This window comes from Plasmodium gonderi (genome assembly GCF_002157705.1).
Source record: "Plasmodium gonderi DNA, contig: Chr14, whole genome shotgun sequence".
Taxonomy (NCBI): Eukaryota; Apicomplexa; class Aconoidasida; order Haemosporida; family Plasmodiidae; genus Plasmodium; species Plasmodium gonderi.
Window position 1 is genome coordinate 429,332 of NW_021628939.1, and position 17,566 is coordinate 446,897.

The 17,566-nt window shown below is 27.7% G+C and overlaps 4 protein-coding genes across 4 annotated transcripts; 3 read left to right on the forward strand and 1 right to left on the reverse strand.

Annotated features, from left to right (window-relative positions):
- Positions 1-711: 711 nt before the first annotated feature.
- On the forward strand, positions 712-2,769 carry PGO_140820 (hypothetical protein, conserved; the record flags this gene model as incomplete). Its single annotated transcript, XM_028690076.1, has 1 exon — positions 712-2,769. One exon carries the CDS (start codon positions 712-714, stop codon positions 2,767-2,769), a length of 2,058 nt encoding a protein of 685 aa, XP_028545877.1.
- A 1,600-nt stretch (positions 2,770-4,369) lies between these two features.
- On the forward strand, positions 4,370-4,825 carry PGO_140830 (transcription factor; the record flags this gene model as incomplete). The annotated part of the gene is made up of 1 exon (XM_028690077.1): positions 4,370-4,825. One exon carries the CDS (start codon positions 4,370-4,372, stop codon positions 4,823-4,825), a length of 456 nt encoding a protein of 151 aa, XP_028545878.1.
- A 1,037-nt stretch (positions 4,826-5,862) lies between these two features.
- Positions 5,863-12,955, reverse strand: PGO_140840 (carbamoyl phosphate synthetase; the record flags this gene model as incomplete). The annotated part of the gene is made up of 2 exons (XM_028690078.1): positions 5,863-12,608; positions 12,928-12,955. 2 exons carry the CDS (start codon positions 12,953-12,955, stop codon positions 5,863-5,865), a joined length of 6,774 nt encoding a protein of 2,257 aa, XP_028545879.1.
- A 3,310-nt stretch (positions 12,956-16,265) lies between these two features.
- Positions 16,266-16,843, forward strand: PGO_140850 (40S ribosomal protein S27; the record flags this gene model as incomplete). The annotated part of the gene is made up of 2 exons (XM_028690079.1): positions 16,266-16,432; positions 16,762-16,843. 2 exons carry the CDS (start codon positions 16,266-16,268, stop codon positions 16,841-16,843), a joined length of 249 nt encoding a protein of 82 aa, XP_028545880.1.
- Positions 16,844-17,566: the final 723 nt, after the last annotated feature.

The window sequence follows — 17,566 nt, forward strand, 5'->3', positions numbered from 1 at the left end:
TTTCCCTCTTGTCAAAATTTTGTAAACGCGCACATTTTGAAATCCCCTGTCCACGGGCTAATTTTCCCGTAAAATTAAAATCACATATCAGTGTAGAAAATTCATTCGCAATTTTATAGTCGTTTTAACGACGTTCAAAATTTTTTATAAAGGTAAATTAGAAAAAGGAAAAAATAGGGAAACAAAAGAATTATAAATGAAAAAATAAAAAAGGAAAAAGACTGAAATGTTCAAATATATTTTTGTGCATCATTTCATCGAGGCAAATTTCGCTCGTTTTTTCTGTTATTTTATTTTATTTTTTTTTTTTTTTTCCCCTCTATTTTTTCCTATTTTTAGCTGTTTTTAACTATTTTTAACTATTCCTTATATCTTCCCCATAATTTTTTTACTTTTTTTATTTTGAGTTACTTAAATTTTTAAGTAGAATAGCCATGTTAAAACTGATAATAATTATTAACAAAAACTTAAAATATTAAGACAAATTTTTTTGGGGGTGGAAGAAGGCTGAAGAGGGAAGTGTGCGCTTAATGCACATGTATAAAGAGTGCATATGTTTTAGACATCTTCAACCACAAGTTTATTTTTTGCATATATATGTATAAACATCATACACACATAGCTGAGTAAAATAACTCACACACACACACGCATACACATACACACCTTATAGACAACGTGGTAAAACCCATCACAAATGCAGAAAAAGAAATGGATACAAGGAATAGTTATAGTAGAAGCAATACATTTAGGAGTGCAAAAGATGAGTCTACAAAAAATAATAGAGAAGAACAGGATGACAAAAATGACAGTCATTTATTGACCATATATTCATTTATTAGCAGTTATGTATTTAAAGAAGATATGAATTATGATGAAAATGACAGCAGGTATGAGTTATTAGAAAGTCAAGATTTGGAAAATGAAAAATGCGAAAAAAAGGTCAGTTTCAGTGAGTACAGCGAAAAGGTATACAGGTATTACGGGGGGAGAAGTGAAAAAGAAGAGGGAGAAGTGGAAGAAGATGAAGAAACAGATGAGGAGGATCACACGGAGGATGAATCTGATTATGAGAAGCAAGAAGAAGATGAAGATGATGAAGGTGATAAGGAGGAGGATGGAGAGGCGGAGAACGACGCAAACGTCCAACACAGTGAAAACGAAGAAGATGTAATAATACAAGGAAGCGTGCCGAGTAAAAAAAAGAAATCTAAGGGACACAGAAAAAAGGGTATATCTTCCTCCTCAAATAATGTGAACTCGATGACGGATGAAAACTATAGAGTAAAGGAATGGAAAAGGAAAGAGAAAAAAAAAAGAAAGAACGCAAGGAATAATGCTAAAATGACTCATATGAGCCATCCTATAAAAACGAATATTAATAATATTTCCAAATATTTCATGCTATCAATGGATAATACAAACGAGCAAGAAAATATTTTTAAAGATGAAAAACAATTGTCAAGACAAATGTCGTACTATAATGATGCTTATTATTATACATCTGAAATGATATATAAAAATGATAAACGTCACAAAGAAAAGTTCGCTCTTTATTTGAGATTAATGTCTTTATTTTTTAATATAATGATTGGGATTTATCTAATAACCCATTTCCCGCATACCCATAACGAAAACGGAACAGTTTCAGAAAATAGACATTCCATAGAATATGATAATTTAAAAGAAATTATTAGAAATAGGTTAGAGTCATCCAAAAAGCACGATCCCTATGCAGATAAAGAAGATGCACATCTCATTTCGCTTACTACTGAAAGTGAAGTGTTGAAAAATAATGAAAAAAAGAAAAGTTATTTAGACATTCTTTTTAGAGGTAGCAAACAGGTAAAGGAGATTGAAAATGAACACAATTTGACTGTTCTTGGGGGAGATGAAAACGGCATGGGTGTTATAAATGCTGATAAAAAAGTGGATATTATAAATACCGAAATGAAAGGAATAAAAAAAAAAGTAAATGGATATGAAGAAATGAATAACCTAATTAAAGAAATAGATATAGTAAATTTAATCGATGATGAATACATAATGAATTATATTTATCTTGAAATGAATAAAATATATAAATATGCAATTTATTCCTTCTTTGGTGAATTACTTGTAATATCGATAATTGTATTTTCATTATTTATATTAAGAATATTTATAAAAGATAATAACAAGTTTAGTGTTATATTAACAATGTATGGCATTTTATATAAAATATTTTGCTACATATTTGCCCATTACGTTTTGGTTATGGGTGTATACATTTTATCTATATATTATAATATATATGTTAATAGAGATATATATGAACATAGTTTTAATTTTTTTTGTTTTCATTATGTTTATAATAATATACATATACATTTGCTCATGCTATTTTATGCTTTCCAAAATATAATTTTCACGATAAATGATACATTTAATTGTATTCGTATGATGTTCATTATATTAAAGCATCTTATTGTTAAAATATATGAGAAAATTACGTGCAAAAATTTCATCACATTTTATGAATTAAAAGAAGACAAATCACCCTTGTCTTTGAATTGTATGAATAAAATTAAAAAGAAGTGTGATGTAAGTAAAAAGTGCTGTCGTGATAAAAACTGTGTGGAAATAGACATTGACGAAATTCACGAGTTGGGATATGACAAAAGCGACTTTCCCTTTGGAAATTTTCACCAGAAACCCTATTGCAAAAACCTAGATATCAAGACATATGAACAATCCCTCCTTAACATGCGTAACCCTATTTTTAAGTAGCACCGTCTATGGAGAAGAGACGTGAAAGTAGAACTTTCATAAACATATTATGGTAGTGATGGCTATTAATAATTTTTTTTTTTTTTTTTTAAATATTTCAACCCAATTTGGAATACTTTTTAAAAATTTAAGGCTATTTTTACACATTGTATAAATTTTTTTTTTAATTTTTTTTCGTCCACTTGGCTCCTCATTATGTTCCTTTTGTTTTGTTGTATGTTATTTAATTATGCTCCTATTGCTCCTATTTATTCTGCTGCATTTCTTTTATTTTATTTTTGTTCCATTTTCTTGTCATTTTTTTTTTTTTTTTTTTTTTTTTTTTGTAATTTTTAATCTTATAAATTTGTCCTCGTTTCCCACTTCCCAGAAATATGCAAACAGTTTTGTTTTAATGTTCCATTCACGAGTTTTTTTTCATCACCTATTTGAACATATTCACACACACATACACAAATTGGCCATGATAACATGCACCCACTCTTGGGGTGAACTTGCATATTTCTATTTGTCTCCTTTTCCAGTATACCTTTTGTAATTATGTTTTAAGTTCATTTAACTTGACGATATTTATGGTATGTATGAATGGGTGTATGTATACACATAGATTACATGTATATGTGCACCTACGCAAACACAACTACAAACAAACCTTTTGCGCCCTTCATTTTTTTTTTTTAGAAGCAAAGCAAAACGCAAGAAAAAATCAATAAAAATAAATAAATAACAACCTCGTAACAAAAAAAGGCATTCAACTTACGAGTCTACATAATTTTTAGTCAATGCGCAATAACAGTAATGTGTAACAGAGCAGGGGAAGAAACGGCAAGGAAAAAAAAAAAAAAAAAAAAAAGCAAAAAAAAAAAAAAATACGATTTTATAAAATGCACTACAAACGTCATGAAATAGAACTTAAAAAATGTTCCTAATGTATGGATACTCACTTTTACCTGGTGAAATATTATTCATCTCCCCTTTCCACCTTAAGGTTATAACCCTTTTTTGCATTTCAATACATTCATTTATTTTTGCATCCCAGTATTTCTCAAAATCAAAAATGTGAAGTATATGAAAACTGCTGACCTTTTTTTTTTTTTTTTTTTTTTTTTTGTAATTCCTTCAATTCAACTGTTAGAATCAAAAGTGCACATATTTAAAGAAAAAAAAAACTTTTTAAATGAATATTTCTTTTCAAGAAAAATTTAATAGAAATGTGACATCTCATTTAATTACACTATATCATTTTCATGTGAACTGTAATTGAATGGAGGTGAAGACATAAATGGAGATTCATTCATTTCCTTGCTTGAATTAAGTTGAATGGAATTGTCTTTTTTTTTTTTTTTTTTTTTTTTTTTCACTCTAACTTGTGCACGCTCATTTATGTGACTTATATTTCCACTTGTTAGGATAATAAAAGAAAAATAGTGACATGGAATACTTATTATGCTGCATACATATACTTGCTTTATTACAATTTATTTTACACCACATTTCACATACCTCTTAAGCACACTTACATTTGTTATATTTCATCATACGGCCCGTCTCTAGCCCTACAATAACGCGTTTTACCAATTTTTGAAACGTCCACGAAAACATGGAAGAGAAAGAAAAAATAGAGAATATAAATATGATAAAAGAAACAATTTTTGGTTTACCCAATAGCATTATTTTAAAAATAATACATAACAACACAAACCTGAAAAATTACAAGATAAGAAAAGAAGCAGTTACTACTTTAGGACGATGTTTGTCTATGTTCATTTTATACATAACTGATGGTGCCATAGAACATTGTGAAAGTGAAAAGAGAAATACAATTTTTGTTCGTGATATTTTAAATTCGTTAGATGATTCATTATTTCTTGACATACACGATGAATTAAAAGGACAAATAGCTATTCAAGAAGAAAATAATAAAAAGGAAAATTCCAAAGAGGTTAAAAATAGTACCAAAGCAGACAACACTTGTATTTCAGGCAAGACACAAGTTGATACAAATGAAATTAACAAACATGATGACTTTGACATACTGCTACAAGCCCTTGAGTAACAAAAGTATTTTATATGAGGTGAAATAAAATAGATGAAATGAAGCAAAATGTATAACAAGTGATATAAAATGGATTCAGAAAAAATGAAGTAAAAAGGAACGAATTCTTAGACAGCTTTAAGCAATTTCAGTCAACTAAAAAATCATACAAAAGCAATTTTTTCAGCATTATCTCACTTTTTTTTTTTTTTTTTTTACTATCAATTTTTTATTGAACTTTTTAACTGTCTTCATACACATGTAATTGTGTAAGTAATAACTAAAAAAAGGTGCGATGCCCTTTTATCGCTTTAACATATTTGAAATATCTTAAGGTTCAAGCATAATTTAAAATTCCTTGTTTCGAAATACGGTCCTTTTTCATCTTATTCATTTTCTCCATGTTATAATAATGCTCAAAGGAGCAATAGGAAAAAATAAACATGCACATATATATATATATATATATATATATATATATATATATATATATTTGCATATATGTGTGTACATGCGTGTGGCATGCCCCGTAGGCGAATACACAATTTACACACGAAATTAAAATTTAACATGTCCCAATCCGTTATGCTTATCTAATACACGCACAAGCGTACACAAGCACATGCTGGCAAAAAATGGCACCTAGACAGAAATATTAAAAGGGGGCATTATCACACGGATTAGGTGCTTAAAAGCTGAAATGTTTGTTGAATGTTCAAAACAAAATTTGAACAATGAAAAAGGCGATATTATTATACACTTGCGTGGATTTTTCACCCGCATTTGTTGTTCTCCGAGGTATAGGAGAAAACATTTGTAATTTTTTTTTTTTTTTTTTTTTTTTTTTTTTTTTTTCTTTTCAATTATTGAACCCTATATATATGTAAATTAAAAGGGAACAAATTGAATGCTGCTTTTATTGGTTCATACGTGTAATAATACAAATTTATGTACACGTGCGCACAACAAAGGAATGCAAAAAAGATTAAAAAAACATTATGCAAAGGGTGGGGGGTTATCTAAAGGTGAGGAACAACAATATATGCCAATTTAAATTTTTACACCAAACTTATGTATTCATCATAACTCTTAATTGTGTAAAAAGGCTTTTTCTCCTTGCTTCTAGAGAACTTTCTGTATAGGGAATCTATAAACAATGAAGACAATTTCATATTGGTTATTAGAGGAATCTGGAAATCTGAAGCGAGACGTCTTATTTTATATCCGTTAGAACTAACCTTGGTTTTCAGTGTATCCGTTATATTAATAACCATTTCAACTTTGTGATTCATAATTAAATCTGTTATATTTGGGAGTAAGTTTTCTGAACTTCTATTATGTACTCGGATGAGCTTCTGATGGAATTTTGAGGTCTTTGATACATTAAAGGATTCTAAAAATTTCGAATAAAAATCATATGTTCCTTCAGTTGCATAAATTGTAAATCCCATTAAAAATAACAATTGAAATGGTTCTTCAAAAGCCAATTTATTATTCAAATTTTTAATACTTATCAATATAGATTTTTTTGGCAACTTCACACCAGTAGCTATTAAAGATTTTAATAATGCTTCATATTTATTTAGGCCAAAACAAGCTACTTCTCCTGTTGATTTCATTTCTACTCCTAATATACAATCAGATCCGTGTAATCGATTAAACGAAAAAATAGGTGATTTCACAGCAGTGTATTCTAAATCTATGAGAGATATATTAATTGGCTTTACATCATATCCCATTAATATTCTGGTGGCTAAGTCTATGAAGTTTAGATTTAAAGCTTTTGAAATAAATGGAAACGTCCTAGAAGCTCTTAAATTACATTCAATTATTTTTATTTCATTCTGGTGGCAAATAAATTGAATGTTAAAAGGTCCAGATATATTCAAGGATTTCGATAATTTTTCTGAAATTTTTTTTATTTTTCTGTGTGTTTCTACATAAATGTTTTGTGCTGGTAATATAAGTGTTGCATCTCCAGAATGGACACCAGCATTTTCAACGTGTTCCGATATGGCATAATTAATAATTTTCCCATTTTTACTTACACAATCAATTTCTATTTCTTTTGCATTTTCAATAAATTTCGATATAACAACTGGACTGTCCTTACTAACTATTGCTGCTTTCATTAAAAAATTTTTTAATTCCTCAAAACAATTTACAACTCTCATAGCAGCACCTGAAAGTACATAAGATGGCCTTACCAAAACTGGGAACTTTACTTCATTTGCAAATTGCATAGCTTTTGATAATCTTGTAAATTTGTTCCATTTTGGTTGATCAATTTTTAGGGAATCACATAGATTCGAAAATTTGTTTCTATTTTCACAACAATCTACACTTTTGGCACTAGTTCCTAAAATGTTTACATTATTTTTGTACAAACTGAATACTAAATTGTTAGATGTTTGACCACCAAATGCTATTATAACACCATGACTTTTTTCAAAATTGTAAATAAATTTTATAACTTCTGTAGTAATTTCATCGAAATATAATCTATCACTTTCATCATAATCTGTGCTAACCGTTTCTGGATTACAATTTATTAAAATTGCTTTATGGTTTAATTTTCTAATCGTTTTAACACAATGTATTGCACTCCAATCAAATTCAACTGAACTTCCAATTCTGTAACAACCACAACCTAGCACAATAAAACATTTTTTTTTTTCCTTTTCCTTTTCATTCCTATCATGAATTATCTTAAATCCAATATCATTAAATTTTTCATTAAATATATTTTCATTTTCTGAATATATAGAAGTCACGTCTGATTCCTTTGAAGAAAAATTATTATACGATTCTTCAGAATCATGAAATAAGTTATTAGATGATGTACTACTACTACTACTACTACTACTACTACTACTGCATGTATACATGTCATCCTCACAGTTATAATCTGCATCATCAATATCATCATTTTCTGCATCACTTGATTTGACACAATTACGTAGGTAAGATAATTCAGAGAAACAATCACTATTTTTATCATCATTATTTATACCATTACTATTCATTTTTATATCTCGTTTTTTATTACTACTACTACTACTACTTCTGTATTTACTTTTTCCTTTTTCTGCTTCATGATGTGGCTTGAATAAGTCATCATTTGTTTCTCCATTTTTTCTCTCATTGGCTTTATCATTATTACTATCATCATAAATGTATGGATGAATGGGAATAGTACTACCTCCAATCCCACTCAAACCTTCTCCTCCTACATGGGACATTCTTCCAATTTGTTCTGATTTGGCAACATACCCGCGTTGTTCATAACATAGGAAACTTTCATTGTTATCTGTATTTTCGCTATTAATTAATTCTTTCATTTTACTCATTTTATATTCATTATTATATACTGAATCTACTACATAGTACATATTTCCTGCACTATTAATTTCTGAATAATTTTTCTTTTTTTTTGATAAATAATACATATCTCCTCCATTCTTTTTTACCATTTCTTCATCTGATGTATTAAAATTTTCTAAATATAATTGATCATTTGTAGAATGTGAACTTCTGTTCGAAATATCATCCATTTTGTTATTCATTAATAATTCTCTGCTTCCGGATTTTCTGTTACATCCAACAACATTGCATGTTGTTACATATGCACTAGATTCTTTTAAATGGTTATTATTACCTTTATCTGAAATGATGTTTTTCACTTCTTCACACTTGTATTTATTTACCATCTGCACATCTATGTGTTCTCCTTCCTCTGTATCAGCATTCTTTTCATATTGGTACGTCTCCCTTTTACTAATCACATTTTTTGAAGTGTTATTTATGTCAAAACCAGATACTATATTAAGCTCATTCTGGAGAGAAATATTATTTGATGAATTATTCACGCTGAATATATTTGTTTCGTCTGATCCTATGCTCTTTTCTTCTTTCCCTTCTTTGTTAAACACCTGATTTGACGAGATCCCTTGTGCTTCTTCTGTAACAAAGGTATACTTCTTGAAATTTTCTACTGGTGATGATAACATCATCATGTTATTCTTATTTGCATTTCCACTAACCTTATCCTCATTTATAACAGTTATGTCTATATTGTTCCTGCACAACTCAATGTACGTATTCTTATGATGATATGATTCCTCCTTCTTTTCTCCTTTTTTCTTTTTTTTCATCTCAATAGAAATGTTGGGGTACATGCTGTTTTTTTTCCTATTCAGCTTTGTGTCACTAATTTCTGCTTCCATGTTTTTCTTCCTTTTCATATTCAATGGACATACGTCATGTTCTATACCTTGATAAGTCAAATATAAATAATTTGTTAACGCTGGAAATTCAGCTGATAAGGTATCAATAACTTTTATATGAGGATGCAAACCTAAGCTTTCTCTATACTTCATAACAATAGCTTCTGTTACTTTAGGGTTATTATAAGATAAATAGTGTGCAATTTGCTTGTCACTAAATCCATGTTTTTTAAAATATTTGAGATCATAAAAAGATAACTGATCTAGTGATAAGGTTTTTAATTTATTTTGTAAATTAAAAATGTTATAAAATTTATGCAAAAACCAATAATCTATATGTGTTAATTCATGAATTTTTTCCATTGGTATGTTTAAATAAAAAGCTTGATGAATTGCATCTATCCTTTTAGGAGATGGATTCTTTAACTCATCTATAATTTTCCCTTCATCCCAATCTATACAATATGTATTACTAAATCCTAGGTAATTATCATCTATACATCTTAACGATTTCTGTATGGATTCTTCAAAAGTCCTACCTATGGACATAACTTCTCCTACACTCTTCATACTACTGTTCATTGTTTTAGAAGCAAATTCAAATTTATTTAAATCCCATCTTGGTATTTTTGTTGTAATATAATCAAGAGATGGTTCGAAACAAGCAGTTGTCTTTTTCGTTATGCTATTTTTTAAACTAATCAAATCGTAACCTAATGCTATTTTCGCAGATATGTATGCTAAGGGATATCCAGTGGCCTTTGATGCAAGTGCTGAGCTTCTACTAAGTCTTGCATTCACTTCAATAATGCAATATTCTCCAGTTTTGGGGTTAATACCGAACTGAATATTACATTCCCCAATAATGTTTAAATGGGTAATAACCTTAAGAGCTATTTCTCTAAACTTATAATATTCATAATTAGTCAATGTTTGAGAAGGAGCAACCACTATACTATCTCCTGTATGGATACCTAAAGGATCTATATTTTCCATATTACAAATAGCTATACAATTATTTTTATTATCTCTTAACAATTCATATTCTATCTCTTTCCATCCTTTTAATGATTTATCAATAAATATTTCATTATCTGTTTGTAAAAATATTTCCTTACACTTTTGAGTTAACTCATCTTCATTATTTATAAAACTACTGTTTAAACCTCCTAACGAAAATGTCGTACGTACTAAGATGGGATATCCAATCTTATTGGCAACTTCGATTGCTTGTTCTAAATTTCTTGCACTTCCATAAGGTGCTATAACTTCATTAATTTCTCTCAGCTTTGCAGCAAACATACTTCTATTTTCTGTTATTAAAATAGATTCTAACGATGTTCCCAATGCTAAGCAATTATTTTTTTTTAAAATCTTTTTCTGTTCTAACATTAGCGCACAGTTTAAAGCGGTCTGACCACCAAAGGTGCACAAAATAAAATCAGGTTTTTCCTTTTTTATAATTTTTTCCACAAATTCACAATTAACAGGTAAAAAATATACCTTATCTGCTAATCCTTTAGACGTTTGTACTGTGGCAATATTAGGATTAACTAATATAACATAAATACCACACTCCTTCAAACTTTTAATAGCTTGCGTGCCAGAATAGTCAAACTCTCCAGCTTGCCCGATACATAATCCACCACTACCCAAAAGAAGTACTTTTTTTTTTATACAAATTATGTTATGACCAATATGTTCTCTAAATTCTCTTTTCTTATTAAACGTGTCTATGAGAAAATTTTTAAAAAGAAATGAAGTATCTTCTGGTCCATTATTCCCTTCAGGATGAAACTGAACACTGTAGAACCTTCCATTTCTGTGTGTAATACCTTCTATAGATTTATCATTTGCATTGATGTAACTAATAGCTAATTCCTTCCTTCTCAATATACTTTTCTTCTTTAAACAATATCCATGATTCTGTGATGTTATAAAACATTTGTTGTCTACCAATTGGATAACAGGTTGATTTACACCTCTATTTCCATATTTCATTTTATATGTTTCACATCCTAGTGAAATTCCAAGTAATTGATTACCTAAACAAATTCCAAATATTAACTTATTTTTTTGTAAGCTTTTCTTCAAGGTTTCAATTAAAAGATCACATTTTTTGGGATCCCCTGGACCATTGGAGAGTAAAACTGCATCATAATCTATACTGTTGTAATCGTAGTAATAAGGCACAATGACATAGGTTAATGGCAAATCTTTTCCATGCTTCATTAAGGTTTTTATTATGCTATTTTTAATACCACAATCTACAATAACGATGATTTTCTCCATATCAGATTTTCTCTTATTTACAAAATTTAGAAATTCCGCATTTTTTAGTTTTTTCCTTGTATACGTAGAGTAGTCGTTATTGAGATTGAATTTCTCCATCACTCCCATCGATGCATTGTCACTAGTGCTGTTGCTATGAACGTTGTTCTTCTGACCATTACACTTACTTCTACTATCCACTGTAAACTGAAACTTCCGTAGACTCTTTTCAATATCGTAATAACCATACTCATCCACATTACCATCATGAAACGAGGTATTTTCCTCCAAATCGATTAAGTACTTCTCATATTCACATATAGCACGTAAGTTGTAAAAAACATCCTTCTTTTCCCCATTAGTATTGTAATTGAGGTAACTACTACAATACATAATATTCTCATCTGAAGATGTTAATAGGTTCATTTTATCCCTTAACAATGTATGCTCATTTGAATTTTTATTAAAATCTATTTTTTCAGAAGAAGATGTACATTGGTAATTGTAACTATTAATCTTTACAATACCGTTATCATTTTCTTGTTCTTGTGAATAATCATTTGCCTCATTTAACCCTTTTAAATCTTCTCTACTTTTATTGTTATTATTATAACTTATTTTATCCAATTTTATTACACGTATAAAGTGATTACAAACATATTTAATAGTGTCAATATGACCTGGGTCAAATAAATTTATTTCTTTATATAAATTATTTATATTCTTTGTATTTTTATATATTACTATTTTCCCTAACATACTTCCTTTTTCTCTTAATATTTTTGTTAACGCTCTTGTATCTATTCCACCTATACATGGTATTTTATAAATTTTCAACCATTCACTTAACGTCATACAAGAATTATAATGATAAGAATTTTTTGTATATTCACATATTATTAACCCTTGAATTTGAATTCTATTACTTTCAAAATTTTTAACTAATCCAAATTCATCATAATGTACTTTTTCTACTCCATAATTTCCAATAGATGGAAATGTTAGCACAAGAATCTGTCCAAAATAACTTGGATCTGTTAATGCTTCCGGGTATCCAACCATAGCTGTATTGAATATAACTTCTCCTGTTACAATATAATCTTCATTTTCCGTTATGCTATTCTTAAATAAAAGATCCTCTTTCAAGTAACTTTTCTTTTCCAATACTTCGTTCCAATTATTTTCTCCTTTTATCAGTTCCCTTTTTGATAAGTTTTTCTCTTCTTCCTTGGATCCTTCATACCCCACACTGTATCCAACGAATTCAGTGTCATCTTCGAGTATCAGTTTCCCCACTGTTTTATAATCTAAGCAGAGGATACAAGTAAAATTTCAAACATATATATATATATATATATATATATATGTATGTACATGTTTTTGTAGCAGTATACACTCGCTTCCAAATGCATTAAAATAGTAGCACCCTGCACAAATGCTCATATTGAGATATCCGTATAAAAGCATTAACTTATTGATAAAAATTTGAACACATTGTATGTGTATCTATTACACATATGTACATTCTCAATCAAAATAACATCTGGTGTATTCTCAAACTTTGTATCTTTCTACATATCTAGATATTCTTATGTAGGTGCATGTTTGCTTTGTGCATAAAAGTACCGTAGTCAGGCCAGAATTCGGTCCTCATCATTTTCTTAAAAATGGAATTGATGTGTTAAATAAAAAAATAGAGCTAAGTGTTAAAATTTAAAGTATGATACACTGCTGATTTTGCAAAATGTAAAGTACTATCAAAGTATTTTAACTCATACATGTTCTTACTTGCATAATTAAAACATTTATATATATATATATAGTAGATTGAATGAAATAAAAATAAGATGAAAATGTAACTTTGTTTTGTTTTGTATTCTTTTACTTTGTTTTTCTTTGCTTTTTTTATTTGAGTTTTTTTTTTTTTTTTTTTTTCATCCCATAGGTGAAAAACAAGGTTAAATATATATGCTTAAATATATATATGTATATATACCTCTGTTAGAGGAGCAAACAGGATTTATAATTAAAATCTGTTCTGTGCTTTTATACCCCCCTTCTATAATACTGTGTATTATATTTTTATAGTATTTTATTATTTTTTTTTCAGCACTTTCACAGTACATTGTACGTATATATATATATATATATATATTATGTATAAAAGGAATGTGAAAACTTTCATTTTCTTCTACATGTACACTCCTCTGTACAGTTTTGAGCTATTTATATATATTTTTTAAATATTGCTTTTGTTATATATTTTTAATTCATGACAAATTCATAAATATGCAGCTGCCTATAACAGTGCGAGAAAAAAAATGATAATTTTTCCCACTTTGCCCACTTTTGTTTGCTTCATATTTTGTTTTAACACCTGAAAAATAACAAATTTTAAGGAAATTTTGTTTCCGTTAAATTCTTTTTTTTCTACCTTAGTTCTGTTTAATCACAAATTTATATATATTAAACATTTACGATAAAAAAGATATGCTTGCTTCTGATATATGTAAATATATTCTTATAAGCAGGTTCTGTTTTTTTATATATGCAAAAAGCATATTTCAAGTGTATCCAAAATATATAGTATAGCATGAATAATTGATGTTTTTTTTTTTTTTTTTATCATATTATAGTATATTAATGTATATTGGAGTCATATATAAAAAAAAAAAAAAAAATTGTTCAGTTTATATTGTGTTAATCTATTTGATCGCATACTTTTTTTTTTTTTTTTTTTTTTTATTTTTTTTCTGGTCTCCTCTTGAGCACCAAAACATTTAAGTGATTAAAAAACAACGTTTTCATTTTTTGTTTTTCCTCTTTAGAAAACTTATATTTTTTTTTTTAACTTGATATATATATATATATATATATATATATATATATCATAAAAACTACATTTTACCCTGTGTTAGCTGAAATATATTAAGCCAAAAAGGATAAGACAAATAATAGTTTACAATGTGATTTGGAGGACGCCGAAGAAATTGTTTTACTGCTTTCTTACAATATATAAACATATGCATACACATATATACATATATTTATACAAATTATCTGTTTTTATATTTTTTACTTGTGCTTTTATTATGGCATACATGCTAGAACTTAATCTTTCCAATGAAATTGGAATTGTGGCTTGTGGAATTACACAAGCAAGAATACATAAAAGGATATATAATTAACGAACACATTATACGCATCACTGGTAACTCATGTGCAATAATGTACACCTTAATTATTGAATTTAAAGCCAAAATAAAAAAAAAAAAAAAAAAAAAAAAAACACACACACACAGAAGTCTGAAACTAGAGTTAAATTATTCCATAAAAAAAAATTCACGAAGAAAAGGTAAAAATATTCTTCAATAGTGAGACGTAGAATGATCGGAAATTTTTATACAAAAGCGAAAAATAAGTTTCTCCACATTTATGGTTCATGGAGAAAGGTAAAACATTCTTGTTTAAATCGGTTGATTAAAACATTTAAATTGGCACTCTTCTTTTTCTTCTTCTCTTTTTTTTCTTTTTTTCTAGTTATCAATACTAAATTTCAATAACTTTTTCTCACCAATTTGGTTGCATTTTTTTATTCTTTAACAACAAAATCAAACAATTAAAAAGGGGAAAACTGTATATACTCATATATATATGTGCATATATATATGCGTAAGTAAGGAAAATAATTTTTTTTTGTTTTTTAGAACATAGAAGGGAATAACCGTATTTTTACTTGATACCGCAATTTTTTGTTTCCGAATTAACATGAAAATTTTAAATGGTGTAATCATTTTCTTTGTGTTATTTGTGCAAGTTGTTCTTCACCCCTTTAAATGCTAAAAATTTGCATCCACTTTTTTAGTTCCAAAAAAAAAAAAAAATGAAGTTTCTTTCTTTTCACATCAATGAAGAATATATCAGATTAACGGAGTGATGTATATGTCATTACAAACCCGCAGAATAGTTTACTAGCTTAATGGTTAAATGAAAGAGTTTATGAAATACTTTAAAAGGTAATTAAACCTATAACTATCACTATGCATCAAAGTCGAATAATTCGCCCCTTCTAAACCTGAACATTTTTATTTAACTTTATTTTTTTTTTTTTTTCCGTGTGTGAAAGCGCACCCAAATCCGTAAAGAAAAAAATATTACAAAAAAAAAAAAAAGAATTGGTGGATTTATTATAAAGGAAAAAACTAATGTTGCGTACATATACCCCCTATACGTTTTAATGAAAATATGTACAATTCCATATTATGTTGGAAGTGTATCATCACTTTCACTTCTTCTACTCATGCGAAAGGGTTATAGATATATATATAATAATATGTATAAGATGTGCATTGGATAAGTTGCGTTTAGTGATAATTCACCTTCTTTTTTTTTTTTTTTTCATGAAAAAGGAAAACCTGCATCACTAGGATTATGTTAAATACCCATACCAATTTTGCAAGAAAAAAAAAAAAAAAAAGTTTTTAATTCAATTAAAATTTTTGCTTTTTAAAATGTAAAAACTATTGTTGTATATTCTCCCAACAAAAGGAAAAAAAAAAAAAAAAAAGAGGAAAAACAAAACAAACAAAAATATTAAAAAAAAGTGGTTACAAATTTGTAAAAAAAAAAAAAAAAAAAAAAAAATAATATTTTAATTTGCATAACTTCATTAAACATAACATTTTTAACTGAATGGGGTATATACAAATATAACACTTGATTATATTGAAGAAAGCTATACATTTTTATATATCATAAAAAGTATATTTATAAATGAAAATAACAATATAAATAAATGTATATATATATAAGTATATTTGAAAATATTACTTATACGTCCCGAGGATAAATTTGTTTATGTTGAACTCTTATAAAAATTACAAAGCAAAAAGAAAAAATTACATCTCCCCCCCTGTGCCCTGTTTCCAATTTCTCCACAGCATACATATATTTTACATTTCAAAATGAATGTGGATCTGTTAAACCGTGACCCAGCTGAAGAGGCCAAAAAACATAAATTAAAAAGATTAATACCAAGCCCCAATTCGTATTTTATGGATGTAAAGTGTCCAGGGTGCCTTCAAATTACTACATTGTTTAGTCATGCCCAAAATGTTGTTTTATGTGGGAGGTAAAGCCAAATAAAAAAAAAAAAAAAAAAAAAAATATATATATATATATATATACCATAGCTATTTGCATTCCTATTTTTACATCCCCTTTATGTTTTGCTCTTTACACCATATCGATTTTCCGATAGAGTCATATGCATGCTATTTTATTTTTGTACTCATAATTTTTTCACCTTGCCATTAGAATGTGTGACATATACATATTTACCATTTATCTTTAATTTAATTATCATTCCGTCTACTAGTTTTCACTATTTTATTTAAAATGAACACACAAGCATATAACTATTATTTTACTTTATTTTATTTTTTTTTCTTTCAATTTTAGCTGTAATATTATGTTATGCCAGCCAACGGGTGGAAAATGTAAACTAACAGAAGGTTGCTCTTTTAGGAAAAAAATTGAGTAAATGAAGAGAAAAGTAATCACACAGGATTTATTCATATTGAAAAGAGGGGAAAAAAAAGAAAAAAACAAAAAAAGAAGAAGAATCAAACGCTTCATATTTGAGAAGAATAGTGAGAAGGAATTCCTTAATAGCTTAGAAAAATACGTTTTGCTAAAATAATTAGAAAAGACGATTTCCTATCCATACTAATTAAAATAACACATTAATATATTTCTTTTATTTTTACACCATAAGTAGAAATATACATGTTTACATATGCATACTTATACATAAACATATATTATTGTTTATACATATATAGCAACTTCATATATACCCCATTTTTTAAATTAAAAACAATAAAAAAAAAAAAAAAAAAAAAAACTTAAAAGAAGTGAACATTTTGTATTGTTCATTTGGTCTACCGGGTGCAAGCATATAAATGTTCGTTTCAGATACATAAGTGATATACTGAATAGCTGTTTCGAATTTGAATGTTCCAAATGTGCAATTGTTAATACGGTCTATAAAAAAAAAAAAAAGTCCTCTGTTCTGAACAAAGGTGAAAATATTTCCTCACCTCAAGTATATTTTAAACTTTCATAATCTTACAAGTTTTATCTAGTCCTTGGGAGAAAATAGGCACATTTAACAAAACACTTCGGGCATATATGCATTCGGTGAAAAGACAAGATATTAAAAAGGTTGTATTAATAATTATTAACAATATATATATATTTATAA